We start from the raw sequence: 20909 nt of genomic DNA on the forward strand, positions 1-20909 counted from the left end.
CATAAATCTAAAAAAATTACTCACTTCTAAATCTGTTGTGGTCATTTTTGTATTACTTTAGTATAAATACATGTTAATTTTGATTCAGATCTTGTTACTTCCTGACTTTATATGAATGAAAAGATATAAATTCACCCATTTTCTCAATGGAAATAGGTAAATTTCAAAATATCACTGTCCTGGTCACAAAAGCAAAGTTTGTGGGGAATAACAGCCATTTTCTACACTTTTTAGGCATAAGCAGTTATGAAACAACACTTACTATCCAGGAACAAAAACCGTGTTACATAGAGAATTTCTATCACAAGGTTCAGGAAATATAAGCAAATGAAAAGACTTTAATGCAAAGTTTCTATGTGACCTCAACTTCAATGTCAAAGGGGCATTTGTGTGTGTGTGTGTGTCTGTGTGTGTGTTTTGGATTTTTAACATAGCTTTAAAAAAAAAATCAGCCATATCACTATGATGTCTGCAGTTTATAGTGATGTCTAGCACTGAGGCATCATGCCACAGAAATGCAGCATAATGTCCCACCCAGTCACAATATTATGACACTAGGCTGACCAGTCCAAACACTAACATCCTAATGTTGAGTGCCAAGTGAGGCAAGTCAAAAGGGCTAACAAGTGCATTGCAGAATCATTTGTATTAGCTTCATAATGTTTTGTTCCAAGAGTAATGATCTGGTCTAGTAAATAATGCATTAAGTCATGTTTCACCATATAACCTAGGGATGATGATGACTGACTGGATGTGGAGGCCTTCCCTCCCATCTGCTGGGGTTTTCTAGTCGCCCGTTATCCCTGACCAGTTTTGTTACTATTGCAACTCAACTGAGGGAATAATTCAGGCTGATTCATATGATCAACTGATTGCTTTATGTCAGTGAGAGGTTCGTTACCTGTGTCGCCAATGATGCCAGTACTGATACTGGTAAAGCCATGTGACCCTTGCTGTCACACTTATTATTGAGGAATCTGGGTTCTGAAATAAACCATGTCTCTGCACCAGGTTTTGGATACATAGAGAAATCTCATTTTAATGAGGGTTATAAATAAAGAAATGACTAGAAAACTCTTATGACTTTTTTATTTTTGATTTCCAGACACTTTGTTCTCTATATTATTGAACCACAAAGTTAATTTCTGTAATCCAATAAATAATACTGCCATGCTATTGTACAAATTATCAGTTCAAGTAAAGTACACAAGTGTGTCAAACTGATCTGAGGAATCATAAGATTGTCAACAGGGTTGACATATGGTTGATGTGTAATTTCATCCGACTGTGATATAGCTCCACCAGGCTTGCTGTCATGTTCTACGTTCAATGAATTGCCTATAGTTGCTGTGATTGTTAACTTCAAACAATTGTACTAAACAATCGGACTTCAAAAAACATGCCTCCAACCTAGTTCAAATTATTAAAGAGGCTATCCTACTACATTTCTAACAGAAGCTTTTCGAAAAGCAAGCCGGTTTAGATTGTTCAGATCTACTGAAACCAATTCAAAAAATCTCAGTGCAATACTGGTTCTCTTCACATATGATAAAAATAATTATTTCCTCCAACATGCAATTAAAAATCTCTGGCCTATTTTCAAACTGAGTCTGCCAGAGATTTTTCAAGATCAACCAATATTTGCACAAAGGACTGGTTATGAACTTAGTAACTTACTAATATGAGCCAAGTTTTCTAGCAAGTATCCAGACCTAATGGGAAAAGCATTCCCAAACCAAGTATTAGATTGCGAGACCATTAATTGAATTTTCTGCAGGAAAATGGATAAATCTAAAATCTTTAGAATCAAATTTAAGAACCTCAAATATAAATCAAAACTAAGAGGATTATGTACCTACCACACGTGATGACATCTTTTTAATCACCTGCACTAAATGTAGCAAACAATATGATGGGGGACTAAAAGAGAATTAAAAGTTAATTTATCTGACCACAACATAGATTGTATTAAATATCAGATAACAGAAATTATTAAACCTGATGCACAGCTCTCCAACAGCACTTTAATTTAGGAAAGATAGAGAATGTTTCTAGATATACTAATTACATACTCTACAGATGGTAGGGATAAATAACTCTGTCTAAACGGAAGTTGAGTAATTTTTAACTTCACCATATAACCTAGCTCATCTACAACTGAATGTCATCAGGAACTGAAACTCTTCTTTACTGCTGTCATATTACAGGTAGCCAGTCATTTTTGCCACTGATTCTGCATTAGCCAATATCATTCAAGCAGCTGGGTGTTTTGAGCATTTAATGGATTCCAATGTTGGCTGCTGAGACAGAAACATGAAAGCAACTCTGCACAGCAGGATTGGTGTACAAATACTAAAGGATTGCCTGATCGAGGCAAACTCAAGTGGACAATGAATACTCATTCTGAGACTGTGATCCTGGGTTTCGTTTTGGGGTTGTGATCGCATGAATAAGGTAGAGATATAACTGCATGATACTGCAATTATTTTCATATATTCCTCTTACTGAGTTGTGGCTCTAAGCTACTCCAGGTAAAATCTCTTGGGCTTAGTTGTGCATGTATTGCTGTGTGGCAACTCTTGAGATTCAAGACACTTGGGCCCATTTTCAAAATTATATTAATTAAACATTGTTGATTGTTTGAACCATTTTATTGCGAAGAGTAAGAGAGCAGCCTGATTATGGCAATATACAGGTGTCTGACACTCCAGTTAGAAGAGCTCCTGATCAACTTTATTTTGATTGGACATACGAGTGTGTGTAGAGAGAGAGAGAGAGAATCAGAGAGAAAGAGTGTGTGTGTGTGTGATTTGGATTTTAACATCGCTTTACCAATTTTTCAGTCATATCGCTACGATGTCTGCAGTGTGGCAGTTTACAGTGATGTCTAGCACTGGGGCATCACGCAGCAGACATGTAGCACCATGTACCATCCAGTCACATTAATCCTGACACCAGGCTGAGAAGTCCTAACACTAACCTCTTAATGCCAAGGGCCAAGCAAAGTAGCTGCAAATACCATTTTTATAAGTCTTTGGTATGACTTGGACGGGGTTCGAACCTGCAACCTCCCGCATCCGAGGTGGATGCTTTAATCACTTAGGCCAGAGAGAGAGAGAGAAAGTGTAGCATATACATTTAATCTTGGAGAAACTAATGTTTTTGCCAACCCTTCCAGATTTTAAAAATGAAAAGCCTAAAGGAATTATAACCAATGCACATAACTTAATCATTTCATTCATCAATTTTTAGTTTATAACCCAGCTCTTGCAGGGGGTCTCTAACACTGTCATCTTGTTTCCATTTTAAAATTCCATTTACATGGAAGAGGTGATGATCCTAGGACTACACATACATACATACAAAGTAAAATGATGTTGTTTGCATCCAATATTTGCAATGTCTCAATATTTCACCCAATACTGAATAAAAAAAATAAACAAAACAAAAAAAACAAAAGAGGTGAACTGTTATGCACATGGGTTCAGAGGGACTTAACTCCATCAGTTATCAAAATTTACAGAATTATTTGGAGCTTATTGAAATGATGAACTACATCACCCCTTGCCTGAAAAAAATGAAAGACTTACCCAAACAAATATGGATACCGTGTTAGCAATGAAACTTGTCTGGACTAAAATGCAAATAACATGACACTGTTAGAGACCCCCTGGCAACAAACTGGTTGGAAATTATAAATGAATGAATGAAATGACCAAGTTTGGCACATTTCTTTACATCATTGAGGCTTTTCATTTTTAAAACTGTTAGGAGGAATACCAACAGCCAGGAGGTTGGGGCATTGAATTATAGTCTGGGTACAAATGTAAAGACCAAATTTTACCAATGAGGGGTTGAGAAAAATTATGGAAATTAAGAACTGGCTAAGTAAAATATATTTGACAATATTATGTATGTTTTCATGCATGTCAAGAACATCCTTCCACCATTTTGGCAAGCTGTCCACTTTTGTACAAAGCTATTGTCTCTGATGCTCCCCCAACACACTGTCCTTTTACAAACACCCTAGGCACCTGCAATGAAAAACAAAAACAGAATAAGCATATCAACTGCACTGCAGAAGACCTTTATCTGATTGTACTTCATTAATGTTCTCCACAAGAGTTTTAAAGTTGCAGTCCAGAGCACAAACTCTAAAAATAATAGTCCCAATAAAGAGATCTCTCTTTTCCACTGCCATAATTCATAAAATTGTGAATGTATTGTTGTCACCAATATAAATGCCATCATATAGGTAGAGCTCTTTCATATTGAATTTTGTTTTTTATAGCATTATTATAAAAGAAAGAAAATTTAATCAGTGCTCAAGGAAAACTCTTCCTAAACATAAGGACTTAAATCACAAGCCCTGACTCAAATTCCACAAGTCCCGACCCCAATTTCCATATGCCCAAAACTGACCCATTGTTTTACTATTATTTGTCACACTGCAATTACTGCACTTCAAATATGAAAAGATAACTTGTGTGTTTATATGGATATCAAAATATTTAATATAAAGCAACATTTTCCTCCAGGTCCTGATATCAACCATTGTCTGATTGCTCTACAAACATCCTCCTTACATAGTGAATCAACAGTGTTTACATTCATCAGCATCTGAAGTATATCTTGATTTATACAGTTTGTCTTTACACTTTTAATGTTGTTCATAAGTGCCACTTAATATGTTTAACCAGAGTTGCATTACACTAGTATAAGCATGAGCAAGGGACAGCTCAATTATTAATCATTAAACTTTAACATCAATCATCTTAAACACAACAATGAGTAAACAAGACCATTAAAAAAAATCAAGATACTTACTAAACTGTTTTTGCCAAAATCATTTTTTGTCTGTCATTTCTTTTTATCTCAACTCTGCTAAATGATTGCCAACTTTTAATCAAGGACTCAAAATCCATCATGAACACATGATCTCTTGTGATTAAAATGATAAGACACCAAAAATCAATTACCATGTGTCTTGAGCTCCTTATGTACCCGGTACTAAGATGTTGATGCAGTAACTTCACCTAACCCCTTTACAATCACTTGGACTCTGTTTGATAACCCCCATATGACATGTATTTTGTAGAAACAAATCAAATAAAACAGAAATTTGCCCAAAAAAATTCATAGAGAGGTCTTGGCTGCTGGAATTTTCACGCAGTGTCCTGGGGAACCCTGGTCATTACCATCATCATTTCTAAGTTTGTTAAAATTTGCTGACAAAATTTTCAAGTGTGAAAGGGCTACAACAATGAACTCTCACCAGGGTTTGTAGAGTTGGAAACCAGGACACCTTTCTTAACAAAAGTTGAGGCACCAGTCCTAAAAACAGGAGTTCCAAAAATGAGACTTTTGTTTGCTTTCCAATATATTAGAGCATTATGTCTGTTGTTTTACCAATACAAATTATATCAGACTGCTATTGCTCATTCACTGCGAAGTGTTAGTACTATTATATAAAAATCTATTCTCAACAAATCTATAATTCTGTGTGCAGCAAGAAGAAATCAAAGATACTACAGTTTCTTGTTTATAATTATTTTATTTAATTAGCTGATTACCAATTTATCCTTAATGAAACATTTTTTTTGCAGCAGCAGAATACCGACATATAGAAGAAACATATTACCACACTATTTCACTTTTAATTTAATCCTTAATCAACTCAAATGATTTTCTGCACTCCAGTTTATTTGATGTGCTGTTTTCTTCATCAGAATTAGGTCCATTTCTCTCAAACAGTCTCACAAGAATCAGGTTCATCTGCAGCTTTGTACTAGGTACTAAAAAAAATAATCTGCAAGGTTCTTGGAGTATGACTAGTATTAGATTTCTTCTTTGCAAACATTTTCATTACAACAAAGGCCAAATTAGTAGAAGTATAACCTTGTACCATTCATATATATAATACCTTGCTGAAAATGATCCATGATGGCTGACAAAAATGACCAAGTTGCACATGAATTTTCAGTGTGTAACTTAATCTGCCTTAAATAAATCATGTACCTCAAACTGAAAATGATATTAAGTTGGTGGTTCTTAACCTTTATGGGTGACAACCCAGATAAGAACTGTGGTGTTTCCTGGTGGCCCATCAAATGCTAAAGATACATTTGAGTAGGAAATTTCAGATTCTTAAGGTTGATCTTGGTGACCAACTCAAAACAGCATGGATACACAATTTGTGGTTGGGTTAACACATTAACCCCTGGAGGATTTTGTCATTTTCACCTGAAAATCAAGTAGGGAACACATTTTGAAAGCTATTTCTGAATAGGTCCAAAAACACCAAATCCCCGGTGATCTTTCAATAACATACCGTCTAGTTGTGTAAAAGTTGGAGTTCTTTTTTTTTTTTTTGCTAAACGGAGACACATTTTATTCCAAATGCCCATCTTATCATACTGTTTGCAAAGGCTCATCTGTCTGTTTGCAGTTCATACCAGTTTGCCTTAGATCTGAGACAAAAAGTCTAAAATCCAGACATAAAAACGGATTCCGACCACGGGGGAATTTTGGGTTAAAAAAAAGTTGGGTCCAAAAAAATTAGGTTTTTTGATCAATATTTTACAGTACAACAAGATATTCCAGATTATGTGGTATCATTGTAGAGCTACATCTGTCTACCTTTCTATAATACCATCCACTTTAGTGTATCATGCATGACCATGATGCTACAGAGCTCGGCAGTAGGCAACTACCTCCTGCCCCATTAAGTCATCACTAGGGGTTAATGTGTTAAGAACTACTGATTTAAGCTTATAATAACCGAGCTCGTTCATTCAAGGTCTGTTGCTATCATTTTTAATTTGGTGAAGTAAGTTTTTTCAGAAACCTGGATCTGCATACCTATGCATAACCATGCTAAAATTGACTATATGGTTTATATATTCAAGAAATTTAAAAAACATTATTCAACAGTAAGTAATAAACGCTGTGGAAAACAAGTCTTTGACAGCAGATATCTATAATCTTATAGTTTACTGTATTCTTTTATCACAACAAACTATAAATTAAACAAATATCATCAGAGATTCTGCATTTTCTTTAAAAGTACAGACTGGTCTGCTACCTAACTTGAATATTAATATGATGAGTCTGTAAGGCATAGTTTAAAATTAAAGAAACCTGTCTGTTTTCTTTGAAATGGGCCATATATATATATATATATATATATAATTAGAAAATTACATATAGGTCCATGCTCAACAAATTAGCTATTATGCTATTCTCAAATTCTCAAGCAGCAGTCTTTCTTTTTAGAATATTCTCCAATTTTTAAAGATGAGTGGAATTAAAAAGTTAATAGAAATGACAAACACAACTATTTATTGCTCTATTTTTATTTTAATTCTTAATGTATCATAAAAGCATAATCCATACAGTGTTAAGTATAAGATGTAATCTGGTGGGGAAAAAGCATAATGAGTATGCCAAAAGCATAATGGTTGGCATGTATGTACCAACACTATTGGTATATATCAAACTGTGATTGACCCATTTTAGGTTATATTAGCTATAACAGCAGGCTATCACTTCTATATTCACCAAATCCGTGATGAATTTCCACGGATTAATCATTAGCATTGTAATAAAATAACAAAAAAATATAAATTCCCATATTCTAAACGAATTAAAAATGGTGCAGAATGTCATCAACATCCTCTCTCTCATGCGTATGGAAGGTAATACAGGGATGTGGAGTGAGAGAAAAAAGGGCACCTAAACATGAACCATGCAACCTACGAGAACCTAAGACTCTTCAAGTTAGGCATAAACATGTTCATAGTACCAATGATACAAAGTTGCAATAGCCTGTAAAGACTCGTATGCTACATTTATTTGCAAGGAGGAATACACATACTGTAATCTATTTAATATTTTGTTATTTTTTATTTCTTCATGTTTTATAAAACTTTTTAATATGGGTCTAAAACATATTATTTAATATTAAAAATGTCCAAAGGCTGCTCTACCCTCCCTCAACCATTCTCTATCATTGTGTGGGTTGGTAGGGCAGCAGACTAATCAATCACTAAAGAAACATATGGATGGGCAATGAATAAATGCCTTTATGGTAAGTCTCCCCAACCCCATCACTACATCTTTCTCTCTCTCTCTGTCTCTGTCTCTCTTTCTCTTATGATCTGTCAGCATGTTTTACCAGTCTCTCTTTGTAAAGAGGTCTCGTAGACTACCTTAGGTTGGGGTGGGGTGCTCCCAGTATTATATTTAATTATTACAGAAGACCCACCCTGGCTCATTTTTGGTAGAAATTGAAGTAGTGATAGAGATGCAAAGCTCTGAGCCCCCAGTCAGCGATGCCGACAGTTAAATTACTGAATACACAAAGGTGAAATTCAAATAAACAAATTTAATGCCATTCAATTACAGATAATCCTTCCTCAAATGAAATTCAATATTCAGAACCCTATCACTCGTCTTTCACTCGAACAAGTGACGGCCTATTTCATCATCTGACTTAGTGTGATAGATTTTCCTCCTGTCCTGTGTTTCTACTCATCTGTAGTATTTCTTGACTGGTACCCAGTACCCCTTCAGTCCAACAACCACGTCCTTCACCCTTCCACTTCCATTCTCACCTTTTCTTATCTAACAGAGACTCGGGACCAACTGTACCAGGGTATTTCCCTTCTCTGTCTCCTATACCTCCTCCGGTCCCTAATAGCTTCCTTTCCGAAGCTCCTTTGTAATTCCCAGAATAACAATGTTTCCCGCCAATTTCGAATGACATTGGAGTAGCATATAACTCGCTTACGTAATTCCCACAAGATGGTTCAAAAAGTTCAAAAACTAACAGAAGCAACTCATCCGTTTGCAAAAGAGATTGTGATTATTTGCAAAAGGTTTTGAACTACATTTTGTAGTAGACAAACTGGACTGGATTGTGCAGAGCTCATTCATTCCTTCAAAGCACAGTTGTTTGCAGTCACTCTTAACTGTGCTGGAAATGCTAGTATGTGTATTTGTATGCGATATAAATAAAATATATGTGATTGTATAGTATGTTATGCTCTATCTTTCATGTACAACTCGTACAAATTTTTAATTAAAAGTTAACTTGGCAAGCCTAGTTGCCTTGTAAAGAAAAATGTATACATCTCATGGTATATCAATGATGCAATATATATATATATATATATATATATATATATATATATATATATATATATATATATATATATATATGAAGAACTAATGATTAATGATGCTGATACCAATTATACTGATGTAATGACAAACAAGTCACATCTTTTTGTACAAATCAGTATGAAAACAGAAATGAGGAAATGTGGTGCTTTAATGACAACCTCTTCTGATTCTAGGGTATTAATAAGGAATGATAATTAAAACTGTCTATTAACAGTTCATTTAATATGCAAATATAACAAGATGTATTGATGATGCATATTTCATGCTATTCAAGCATGCTAAGTTATCTGTAACAATGTTGTTTTTGCCAAACTTTAGTCATACTACACTGAAATGTTCTATTTACCAAGGATGCTGAAACACATAAGTTGCTATTTTAGTTGGTTAGACTGACAAAAAACTAAATCTAAGACATTTAACTAGTTCAGTTTGTTTATTTCTTATGAGTAACTGATTCATACAGAAAACACCTATTTTTATTTATTTATTCTTTCTATTAACCCTTTACCTCATAGAGCATAGTGACAAAGTGCAGCACGCTATAAATAGAACACCTGTTACCTAGCAGACCGCATCCGCATAGGCATGCCTGTGAATTGTTAAGCAATGTAGTGGTGTTATGTTTAACAGCAGTTTTAACCATTTTACGTTTTAGGTAGACATCTATTATATGTGGAAAAATTGAAGAGTAAAGTCTGATTGTTATAGCTGTGTAATTATTTTTCACAGAAGAATATTTTATGTGCCATAAAATCGAGAGAGAACTCGTTCACCGTCATGTCAGTGAGGCCGTGTGACTGACCGTAGCTGCCATTTCCCATATTCGAAATTTACACGTTTTTCGTCTGCGTCTACATCACTAAGTCATCTGAATTTGATAATCAATAAAAACTAATTGTTGCTTTCATAAATATCAGAGCCTTTACCTAAGCTATTGAATTTTTCGTGGTTGTGATTCTAATTATGAAAACTTCATAAGTACTGAATGAAATCCTGCCTGTGAACTGTTAAGCAATTTAGTGTATGTTACATTTAACAACAATTTTAACCATTTTACATTTTTGGTACACATATATTATATGTGGAAAAATTTAAGAGTAATGTCCGATTGTTATAGCTGTGTAATTATTTTCCACAGAAGAATTTTTTTATGTGCTTCAAAATCTTGAGAGAACTCGTTCACCGTCATGTCCATGAGGCCACATGACCAACCATAGCTGCCATTTCCGATACTCGAAATTTACAAGGTTTTCGTGTGCGTCCATATCACTAAGTCATCGGAATTTGATAATTTATAAAAACTAATTGCTGCCTACATCAGCATCAGAGACTTTACCTAATTTATTGAATCTTTCGTGGTTGTTATTCTAATCGTGAAAACTTCTTACGTACTGAATGAAATCCACAGCTGTCATTTTGGAGAGTGGAGATTACGACCCAGTTACTTTAAATAGCAGATATCGACCAGTGCATGAATAGTGACCACGTGATCTGACATAATTGTCATTCGCAGAAATGAATGTAGTATGTAATAGGGGGGTTTTCCCCGAAGGTGGCACTACAAAAACTAGCTCAAAATGGCTGATGTTTGCTGCAGGCGTCAAAAGGCACTTCTATGCGAATCTTTTTGCGGCGTCAAAAGGAGCTTCCATGCGAATGGAGTAGAGGCGTCCAAAGACGCTTGTATGAGGTAAAGGGTTAAACATAATTTTTATGTTCATTCAATAGTTTATTGGAATTTTAATACTTGTTATAAAACTGACACAGCTAATTAAGAATGATTATCATTTATCACAATGGCATGTAATATTGATTATACCAATTATAAGCATACTGATCCAGCAAATAGAAAACTGTTGTTAAGAACTGATAAAAGTCAAACTGTGAATGCAGCTGAACTATTTTGTTGGCAGTCAAAATGCATTTAGTCTGCTTAAACAAGTAACAGAACTGTGATATCACAGACAAGTCAGTAAAGACTCATAAGGTTTTACTTTCATTCTCAGTAACTTGAGTCTGAACAACTGATGAAATTTACTGATAGACCTGAAATTCCAGCATGTTTTAAAATTCAGGTTTTTAATTTCAAGTTCAAATAAACAGACAGTTCATGTAAGATTACAAAATATGGACTGAACTTTCACATTATTTCCATTTTGAACTATCACTTTCCAGTTTATAAAGAATAACTGGCTAAATTTAAGTTCAGTTATATACTGAGCAAATATGTAGCACAATTTTTAGTTTCTTCAATTACATCCAACTTCATAAAAGTAAACTAAAATCTGTATGAGTACATCTGTGGACCCCCTAACCCTCAAAGTGTGACCACTGACAGTAACCTGCGAAAAATAGGATCTTTTAAGTCAGGTGGTCTCCAAAAGAAGGTGGCCTTTAGTAGTTCTGAATATATATCAGCATGAAATCAAAATGGAAAACTGAACCTACTGTTCTAGCATTAGTCATATTCACTAGTACAGCACCAACTTCATGGCCATTTGTAATTTTGTCCAGTTCCACCACTTCATAGGAAACATTAAGATTCTTAAAGATGCCTTTGGCTTGTGTGCAGTATGGGCATTGGGTTTTAGAGAAAATCACTACACAGTTTTCTGCTATTTTCTCTCTAATGAACTTGGCCTCAACAGAATTTAAGTCGACCCCTGGGGAACTGCTGGAAACACCCATCTAAAAATTTGCTGCAACTCACACCAGAGTAAATCTATGGCTATCTGAAATTATGAAAGAAAGGTTGTAAATCATTTTCAGGTGTAGGAAAAGGCATAGCAAAACATAGTTCAATATGGCCTGATATCATTCACATGACAAGTACTGCACAAAAATTTTCAAGATAGATGCTGGCTGAAAAGTGATGGTAATTAATGAATGCCCATGTTCAGCTAAACAAAGGTTTAATTTTCTTTAATGAAATACATATGACTTGATACATCAGGCCAAATGTAATCAAACATATTTGTTTCATTAGAGGAAATGTAAAACATGTTAACCAACTTCAGCATTCCTTGGCTACCAAATGAAATGGCAGTAAACATTTTTTTATATAAAAAAAACAAGCATCTGACTGAGCCGATATAGGCTTCTGAAATGGAAAAAAAAGCACCAGAGTGAATAAAGAATTACAAATGCAACTAGACTATGAATTGTACAACAGTGTCAATATGAGCTATCAGCTATGCAAGATACTCTTGGAAAGTTGGCCACTTATTCCAGGATCGACTGACCTTGGAGCATGCTGTACAGCACAGATTGTTCAAGCATTGAGAGACTACCCCAACACCCCACCGTACAAATCATGCATGTCAGGGCCAATGTCTTACAGGAATACAACTGATCCTAATGGAAATGTCTAACAGCAGTTCACAGAGTTTTGGAGCTCTGTTTGATTGAAACGTAATATCTTTCCTAGCTTTTATATGACCCCTATTCTTAGACCAACAGGTTACTTTGATAATTAGGAATGGGATGTACTTGGGCCTGTCATTTTGGGAAAAATATATTACACCATATAGATTCAATTACAAATTTTAAAAAATCCCTACTGCAAAATGGTAATTTTATATTCAGCAATGCTTTAAAAGCTAGAATGTCTTCAGCATTAAATTTACTGGAGGAAGAAAACAAAATGCAATTTATTTTAAACTTGATCACTGTCAACTTTATACCAAAACAATTGGCTCCTACTTGTTGAACATGAAGAAAATTACTATCAAAATTAGTACATGAAACCTTGATAGATCATTCATTTCACCATCAAAAACGGTGGTTAGTTTAAAGAGATCTAGAATCAACATCATGAAAAGTAAAAGTTGTAATACTTTAGTAGTATGTTCCCAACAAACTGTAAAAATCAATATAATAAGAAAACACTGATCAGCAACACTTTAATAACGAAATATTAATTAAATAAATTTTGTCATGTGAAATATGTGATATGTCCTCTTAAAATCCATTGTAACAAGTGTCCATCAACTGTCACAGTGATGCCCACAAGCATTTTTGTGAGAACCTAAATGGGAACCAACTGTATTTGATCTTGGAGTTGGCTGCATTGTTACAATCAATTAAAAGTTGTATTGTCACAATAAATTAATCTTTTATATCAAATGAGTAAAGAGGTAGTTAAAGCAAAGCCTACCTGTGTAAGAGCTAGCAGTCATGGTCGTAAGTCAAGTCAAATCATTCCAATTGCCTATTTGAATACTGTTAAGTACATATAACATTAACTTAAGTATCTAACTTTCAATCAGTGGTTTATCATACTCATTAGTAAATGTAATTAAAGCAAAGGAACCAAGAGAAAGGCATTCAAGTATGAAAAGTTTAGACTCACAAACAGGGTCTATTATGCATAAGTGAGTTCCAAAGTTTATAGTGAACTTAAAATTCCTGAATTGGCACTCAAAAGTTTGCTGAAGGTTAAGCAAACAATACACTATAACTTGCAATGAATCACAGCTTCAGTATTTTACTAATATAGCAAATCTTTACCAAAATCAAGTTTTGACATTTTTGTTTCTCTAAATATGTATGATTCTTTTTTAATAGAGAAAATCTTTTTATTTTATTCTGAATGTAATGTAACACCAGAATGTATGCACATTTACATGCAAAAAAGCAGTGACAGAATACACAATGTTTTTGCTGGTACATATGTGATGCATGATGAAACAATTTAGAGCAATGTTTTAAACAAAATTTCAAAGGTTGTATATATTGCAAAAAAAAGCAATTTATACAGAAAGTCAAGAACTTCATTAGAAAAAGATATTTATATACAAATATTTTCAACACAATTATTAAATGATTAAATTAACTTATCCCCCAGTGTAATCCCTGTCAATTATCCATCTCTCTTAATTGTTCAGACAACCCTCAGTAATTCACTCTATTTCTAACGTTGTAGTCCATGTTTTGAAGCTGCTATGTTTTTGGACCCTGTTGTTATTAAGGTATAGGTGTACCATGAAAAAACACTCTCACTAATTCTCTTTCTCCAATCAGTAAGACTTCATAAAAGTCCTTTTCTGACATGACAAATCAACTTCCCACATTAATAGGCAGCCAGTCTGCTAGTGAACATATGATGGCAACGTGATTCACAATGAATATTTATATCAATATCACTGTTTAAAATACTGTATTGCATTATAATGTCATTATAATGTTCTATCTGAAGCTGTTATTACTGATTTTGTGAGGTGGTTCCTTGTTATTATAATTTATGCATAATTACGAGAAACATACTTCAACATAATATATCATAATTAAATTAGCAGCCTTTACATTTTTTTATTTATATCAAAACATTATGATTATATATCTGATAATATTCAATTTTACTTTGACAGTAAATTTTCAATCATCCTTTAAGAGAATCTTGATAAATAACTTTTTGAAACTATATAATTTTCTTAAGTTGTCGATAATGGTAATAAACTGAAATTAAAACCTTCTCCAGGAACTTTTTTTTGTCCCTGATTATCCGCAGGATGCAAATTAGTTTGAAGCACTAAAACAGTACATTCAGTGACTGTATTCTACATATTCACATCACCAATCATTTTTTTATAAAGGTCATAAGCTAAATCTATGTTTTATCAATTACAAATATAGTATTCACTTACCTTCCCAGTAAACAAGGTTACATTACAATAGTATGTAATGGAATTTTAAAAAAATTCAAAACTAACAAACAATTAAATTAAATAAACATGACACTATTCAATTATGATTTCTGAATCATCTGCACCTCAACTTTCATGACAAAACTTCCTGACAAAAATTATCAATCTCTACAGTCTTTTACAATGGTGGCCATGTACTAAACTTGGGTAAAGAAAAAAGCACTTTGAGTGAAATTGTCATAATATAGGGTAGTACAAATTTGTTTATCACTATGCATAGCGTTCAGTGACATCACAGAGTGACATTCAATCTGGATTGTACTGGATCAAACCTTTAGGTTCGTTTCGTCCAAAAATGTCTAAGTACTTTAACATTGATTTTGCCATATGCACTTCTCGGGGCATCTAAATAATGACCTTCCAAAAGGAATGAAGATGTATTAGAATCTAAATCAAGTGAATACTTGCCACTTAAAGGTATGCAGAATCAAATTCTATAAAATGACTCCCATTACTGAAATAATCGGTGTTGAATACCTACATGACCTTTGTGACTTTTACTATAAAAATGCACAAGATTAAAATGATGGTCAAATTTCAAGGAACAAGTGCCTGTACGTTTCTCTCTCTCTCTCACTGTGTGTGTGGGGGGGGATTTGGGTTTTTTTAGCAGGTGGATGGGTCCAGACACCACACTTTGATCCGCCCCTGTCCAGGACATCTGAGAAGAAAACAAAGTAGATTTATTTGGGAAGGGCCAAATGATTCACCCAAAACCTGCCCCAAACCAGCCTAAATTGCCCAAAACCTGCCCAGATCCACCATAAACATGATGCAAGTCAAATGAAACATACCAAACACCACAAGAAAACACTTGGAAGACTGCTATCTTGTTGAAACAGATGACAAATTATGCCACAATTAGTATTTATATCGGATGGAAATGAAAATAAGGGAGACAAATGTTACTGGATTCATCCCCAGTGCTGTTTTTAAGTCAAAACTGACCCAGTCAATACATTCAAAGTAAAAACAACCTCATTGTGAAGTAAATAATGAACCTGCAGTGCCACATATATCAACAAGAATGAAAACAATAACATATGCACGATATTACAAATATTTTTACATGTATTTGTTCGTCATTATTAACAATTGGTTGTCGCTAAGGGCTATAGTGATATATTGTAGTTCTTCTTGACGTTTTATATAAATTCTTGTTTTTAGAAATCATGTAATAGTACTAATTCGTTTTTTCTAAACTGAAGTGAAAATAACTGCTGATCCATTATTTACTTTACACTTCATGTCATTGCATTTTAAGAATGTTATTGTCATTGCTTGAAATTTATGATAATGATAAAGCAGTCTTCTGCGCATGGGATTCATTTATGCAAGGAAGATGAGAAGATTATAATTACATATATATTCGCAAAAAATTGGAGATAAGTTTATATTTGGTTATGGAAGATGAAAAATCTCTGACAAATGCTCTAAGATCCAATTTTTGTAATGCAGAATTTTTATATTGCAATAAGCATATTAAAGACAACATTCCGCACTCTTTGCATAAACATGGATGTGACAATCTTGTCACAAAATCAATACTTTGTATGATCTTCAATGAAGACAGTGGCCTAATATTCAGTCAAGACAACACTGAGTTTGCAAAATAAGATCTGGTAATATATTTAAAACAATATCCCAATTTCGCACAGCACTTCAAAATGTTCATACGTCAAACAATTAAAATGTTTGTGTACCAACCACTAAAAGACAAAACTATCAGGAGTCTTTGGACCAACAACAACTCAGAATCCATAAATAATAAACTTAAGCAGGTTGCTGATTGGAAACAACACAAAATACCCAAATTAATCAACAGATTATATAGTGAAGCTCAAGCTCAGTTCATAGATTTGTCACACACTATATGGCTCTGGCACTTATAAATTAATTGGCACTTCCTCTTAAAAACATTTGGTGCACAAAAACATCAGCAGAAAAGACAAGAATCACAAGGTTTGTATATGCAAGTCGTAGTGCAACCAATCCTCGATGTACACATCTTCTTTGGCATCACTGCAACAGTTTCTAAAGTTAATAAAATCATACTCGGTTGGAATTATTTCGCTGTCTTTCACGTTAATAAGATTGAGATAACTTTTGCAATTCTTTAACTCACAACGAATGCAGTTTGTGTACTATCCTTTAATCGCAATTCCACAGCCAACAGTTTTCTTTTTTTACCACACACAATTCTATCTTGGTGAGCTTGTCAAATTTCTCTGGCAACATTGATTTACTGTTCTGATAATATACCATTCACATCTTTCTGACATTATAACTTCAAAATTATAGTAAACCCTTCAATTTTAAAAATAGTTTTTCCAGGTTTTATTTTCAAAAACGGAGTTTTATAAAGAAATGCTTACTGTTCTTAGCATTATTTTTCAAAATGGCGGTGTTCTGGTGGTTAATAAAAAGTGAACCAACCTTTGTTAGAGCAATAAGAGACCAATGTTGTCCGGCAGTATTCCATATTGAAGTTTTATGCTGTGTTAACCTCTCCATCAGTTCTGACTTATCGGACTCTCACTAGTAATTAATAAATTTTTTTCAACTGACCTTGGTATCCAGATGGTAACTAAAAACCCTCTTCTTTTGACCCATGGCATTAAATCCTTCAGAGCACTAACTTTGTAGTAATAATCCCTGTTAGAACAGAACACCTATGTATACCATATTTTAATGACCATAGTTTTAAATTGCTGACACATGCATGGTAAGCAGCATCACCCCAAGGCAAGAAAAAAACACTGGAAACCTTCTAGCAAGAAGTGTATCACATGGAACTGACTAATGCTCGTGAGGGAAATGTGATAAGGTCTGGCCATCACGGCAGAATTTTGAGAGACACAGAGAGAGACGTGTCGGAAATTCGAGATCTCGAGAATGATAAAAAAAATTTAAAATAAAAACTGTAATCCTATTAAAATCAATAATAATAACAAATAGTATGTATATATGTATGTATTATTATTATTATCATTATTATTATTTTGCATATCTTTACAGCTCATTACAGTTTTGATTTTTTTATAACTTTATTTATCGTTCTCTCAATCTCAAATTTCTGACACGCGTGTCTCTGTCTCTCAAAATTCTGCTGTGATGGCTAGACATAACCACAGTTCCTTCCCAAGCATTAGTCAGTTCCAAGTGATACACTCCTCACCAGAAGGTTTCCAGAAGTCGTTCTTGCCTTGGAATGATACTGCTTACCACGCATGTGTAAGCAATTTAAAAATAAGGTCATTAATAGATGCATACATAGGTGTTCTGTTCTGACAGGGATTATTACTAAAAAGTGAGTGTTCTGAAAGATTTAATGCTTTAAGTCAAAAGAAGAGGGATTTCAGTTTCCATCCGCATACCAAAGTCAATCAAAATAAATTTATTAATTGCCAGTGAGTGTCCGATAAGCCAGAACTGATGAGGAGGTTAACACAGCGTCAAGCTTCAGTATGGAATACAGCCAAACAACTTTGGTCTCCGCTGACAGAAGAAGAAAAAATGCAGACCTACTTGTTGCTCTAACACCTTTGTATACTGCTAAAATATTTACATGACGTGCACAGCATTAAAAGGTTAGTGTTAGGACTGGTCGGCCTGGTGTCAGGATAATGTACTGGGTGGGACAACATGCTACATGTCTGTGGCATGATGCCCTAGTGCTAGACATCACTATAAACTGCCACACTGCAGACATCATAGCGACATGACTGAATTTTTTTTAAAGCTACGTTAAAAATCCTAATCACACACACACAATGTCATGTAAATAATATTGTTTTCATCCTTGTTGGTATGTATGGCACTGATGGCCCATTATTTATTTCACAATGAGGTTGTTTTTACTTGAGACGTATTGAATGGGTCCATTTTGAATTGATAACTAGCACTGGTGATGAATATAGTAACATTTGTCTCCCTTGTTTCAATGTTTATATCCAATGTAAAAAAATAAATGCAGCCTATGTTGTGGTCTGTTTCTACAAAATAGTAATGTTTCCAATGTTTTCTTGTGGTTTTCGGTATGCTTCATTTAATTTACATCATGTTTGTGGTGGATTTCGGCAGATTTTGGGTGGTTTGGGGCATTTTTCGGGTGTAGTCCTACAATGTAGGACATAGTGCATGTTGTTTTTGTTTTAGTGCCATGTCCATCAACCCCCCCCCCAACAAAAACATCAGATGATGTGTCTTACGTTGTAGGACTAATTTCGAGCACAGGTGCTTGACACGAGCTTGATATTGAGAAGAAAAAAATAACAATAATATGAAGGAAAAAAATCACAGAGTGACAAAAATACCTTAGATTACCCCCCATGACCCATTCTGACATACGACCCTCTCTGTCATACTATATAAGAGAGAAGGTACATAACATCCAAATACTTCGTTCCACCCATGACCCTCGATTTCCTTCTGCTATTTCAGTCTTAAAAGTACACGTCCATACTATATGGCTTGTTTTACTCCCGATATATTTTTCTATTCATCAAGCCATCATCGACTTTTCTGCGTTGTACCAAACTAAGTTATGGGCTCCAAAACGTGCGATTTTTGTCTCTTGGGACAAGTGCGTGCACATGACAACCGGTGAAAAGAGCTACATGTACCATGGAGCCCATAACTTCAGAAACTTCACCCCACGGATCATATATAGTAATTCTGAGATGTTGCCACATGATTGTTAAGGCTTTATTTATTGTTGTTTGTCTTCAACTTAATAACTTATTAAATCTATAAAATTTGCAATTTTTCAACTTTTCCATTTGATCAACTCCACTTCTGTACTTAATGAAAAAATAAGTGTTATCTGTCCCTTTTGCTCTGCTCTTCAATTAAGATGCATTTTATCTGGAAAAATAGAGGGCATAAGCATGATGTGATGTCTGCAGTTTTATGTATGACAGGGTTCCAACCTAATAACCTAAGTCATCCTAGGATGACTTTATGGCATGGACCTCTATAACCCGAAATTGACTTAATTAGTGATGACCGTCAATAAGCCAAAGGGTTTTAGTATCATCTCTCTAACTGGACAATTTAATCTGATTGTTCGTTGAGATTTGCTAATCATTGATGAATGATACTTGAACTTGATAAAAAGCATCATTGACGAATACTCAGTAAAATGCGGTTGCGGTCACTACCGAGTTCATCATCATGGCTAATGCGCAGAATTCGGACGGTTTCTGAAAGATCGCTTGTATTATGCCCAACATGTAGTTCATTTCTTCTTTTTTGTCAGTGTTCGTAACTTATCCTTTTTAATCACTATACTGTCGTCATTCATTAGATTATATAAAGACTTAATTTCGTCCTTAGAAATGTTACTATGATATTGCTTTTTATGATTACCAGTTAATATCTTTTGTGATCGCGTATATATAAAATTCTAAGTATAAATCACGTAAAAAATGACTTAATTCTGTTATAAAAAGGTTATCTGGGTGACAACTTTTGGGGTGACTTCTCCAACCAATTGGGGCGACTTCTACAGATATGTTGGGGCACGTTCTCCCAGGGCGAGTTCTCCAGTTACGTACCTTCTCTCTTATATAGTATGATAGAGAGGGTCCTATGTTAGAACGGGTCATGGAGTAATCTAAGGTATTTTTGTCACTCTGTATGATTCTTTTCCTTCAGATTTCTGTTGTTGCATTTTTCTTCTCAAAATCAAGCTCGCGTCGAACACCTGTGGTTTCGGGTGGTTTTGGGATCGCGGCCAGCATTTTCTCTCACGCAATAAAGCTAAATAAATAAAGCTGGTTTACGCCTTTTCAAGAGCCATATGGATCGATATATCTTCATTAAAAACAAATGTCATACAGGGTGTGTTATTTTTCGAGAATCCACTTGCACTATCAACTGAATCCGACTAAGATACTTCAAGGTGTTTTGACTGTTGTCTGCTTTTTGAGCAAATCTCGTTGGATCAAAAACTATTGTGCGGCTTTTATTTCGTTATTTTTATATTCAAGTAAAACAAATAAATGTTGATATTTT

The 20909-nt window shown here is 34.4% G+C and overlaps 1 protein-coding gene and 1 long non-coding RNA gene across 3 annotated transcripts; both read right to left on the reverse strand.

Moving 5' to 3' along the window:
- Positions 1 to 1074: 1074 nt before the first annotated feature.
- On the reverse strand, positions 1075 to 20849 carry LOC149785306 (glutaredoxin-2, mitochondrial-like). 2 transcript variants are annotated; one of them, XM_089979201.1, is made up of 3 exons: positions 20733 to 20849; positions 11635 to 11918; positions 1075 to 4034 (listed from the first exon to the last, which is right to left on the reverse strand). In XM_089979201.1, the coding sequence occupies exons 2-3, from the start codon at positions 11872 to 11874 to the stop codon at positions 3930 to 3932; spliced, it is 345 nt and encodes a 114-aa protein (XP_089835327.1). In that variant the 5' UTR covers positions 11875 to 11918; positions 20733 to 20849; the 3' UTR covers positions 1075 to 3929. The 2 variants fall into 2 exon arrangements, with proteins under 2 accessions (XP_089835327.1, XP_089835328.1); XM_089979202.1 differs by having other exon boundaries at positions 20678 to 20835.
- On the reverse strand, positions 7340 to 11628 carry LOC149785307 (uncharacterized). The gene is made up of 2 exons (XR_016425383.1): positions 10891 to 11628; positions 7340 to 9688 (listed from the first exon to the last, which is right to left on the reverse strand). It is a non-coding gene; the product is annotated as an uncharacterized LOC149785307 (long non-coding RNA).
- Positions 20850 to 20909: the final 60 nt, after the last annotated feature.

This window comes from Sinohyriopsis cumingii, chromosome 13, assembly GCF_028554795.1.
Source record: "Sinohyriopsis cumingii isolate HCF-2022 chromosome 13, ASM2855479v2, whole genome shotgun sequence".
In the NCBI taxonomy this organism is placed as follows: domain Eukaryota; kingdom Metazoa; phylum Mollusca; class Bivalvia; order Unionida; family Unionidae; genus Sinohyriopsis; species Sinohyriopsis cumingii.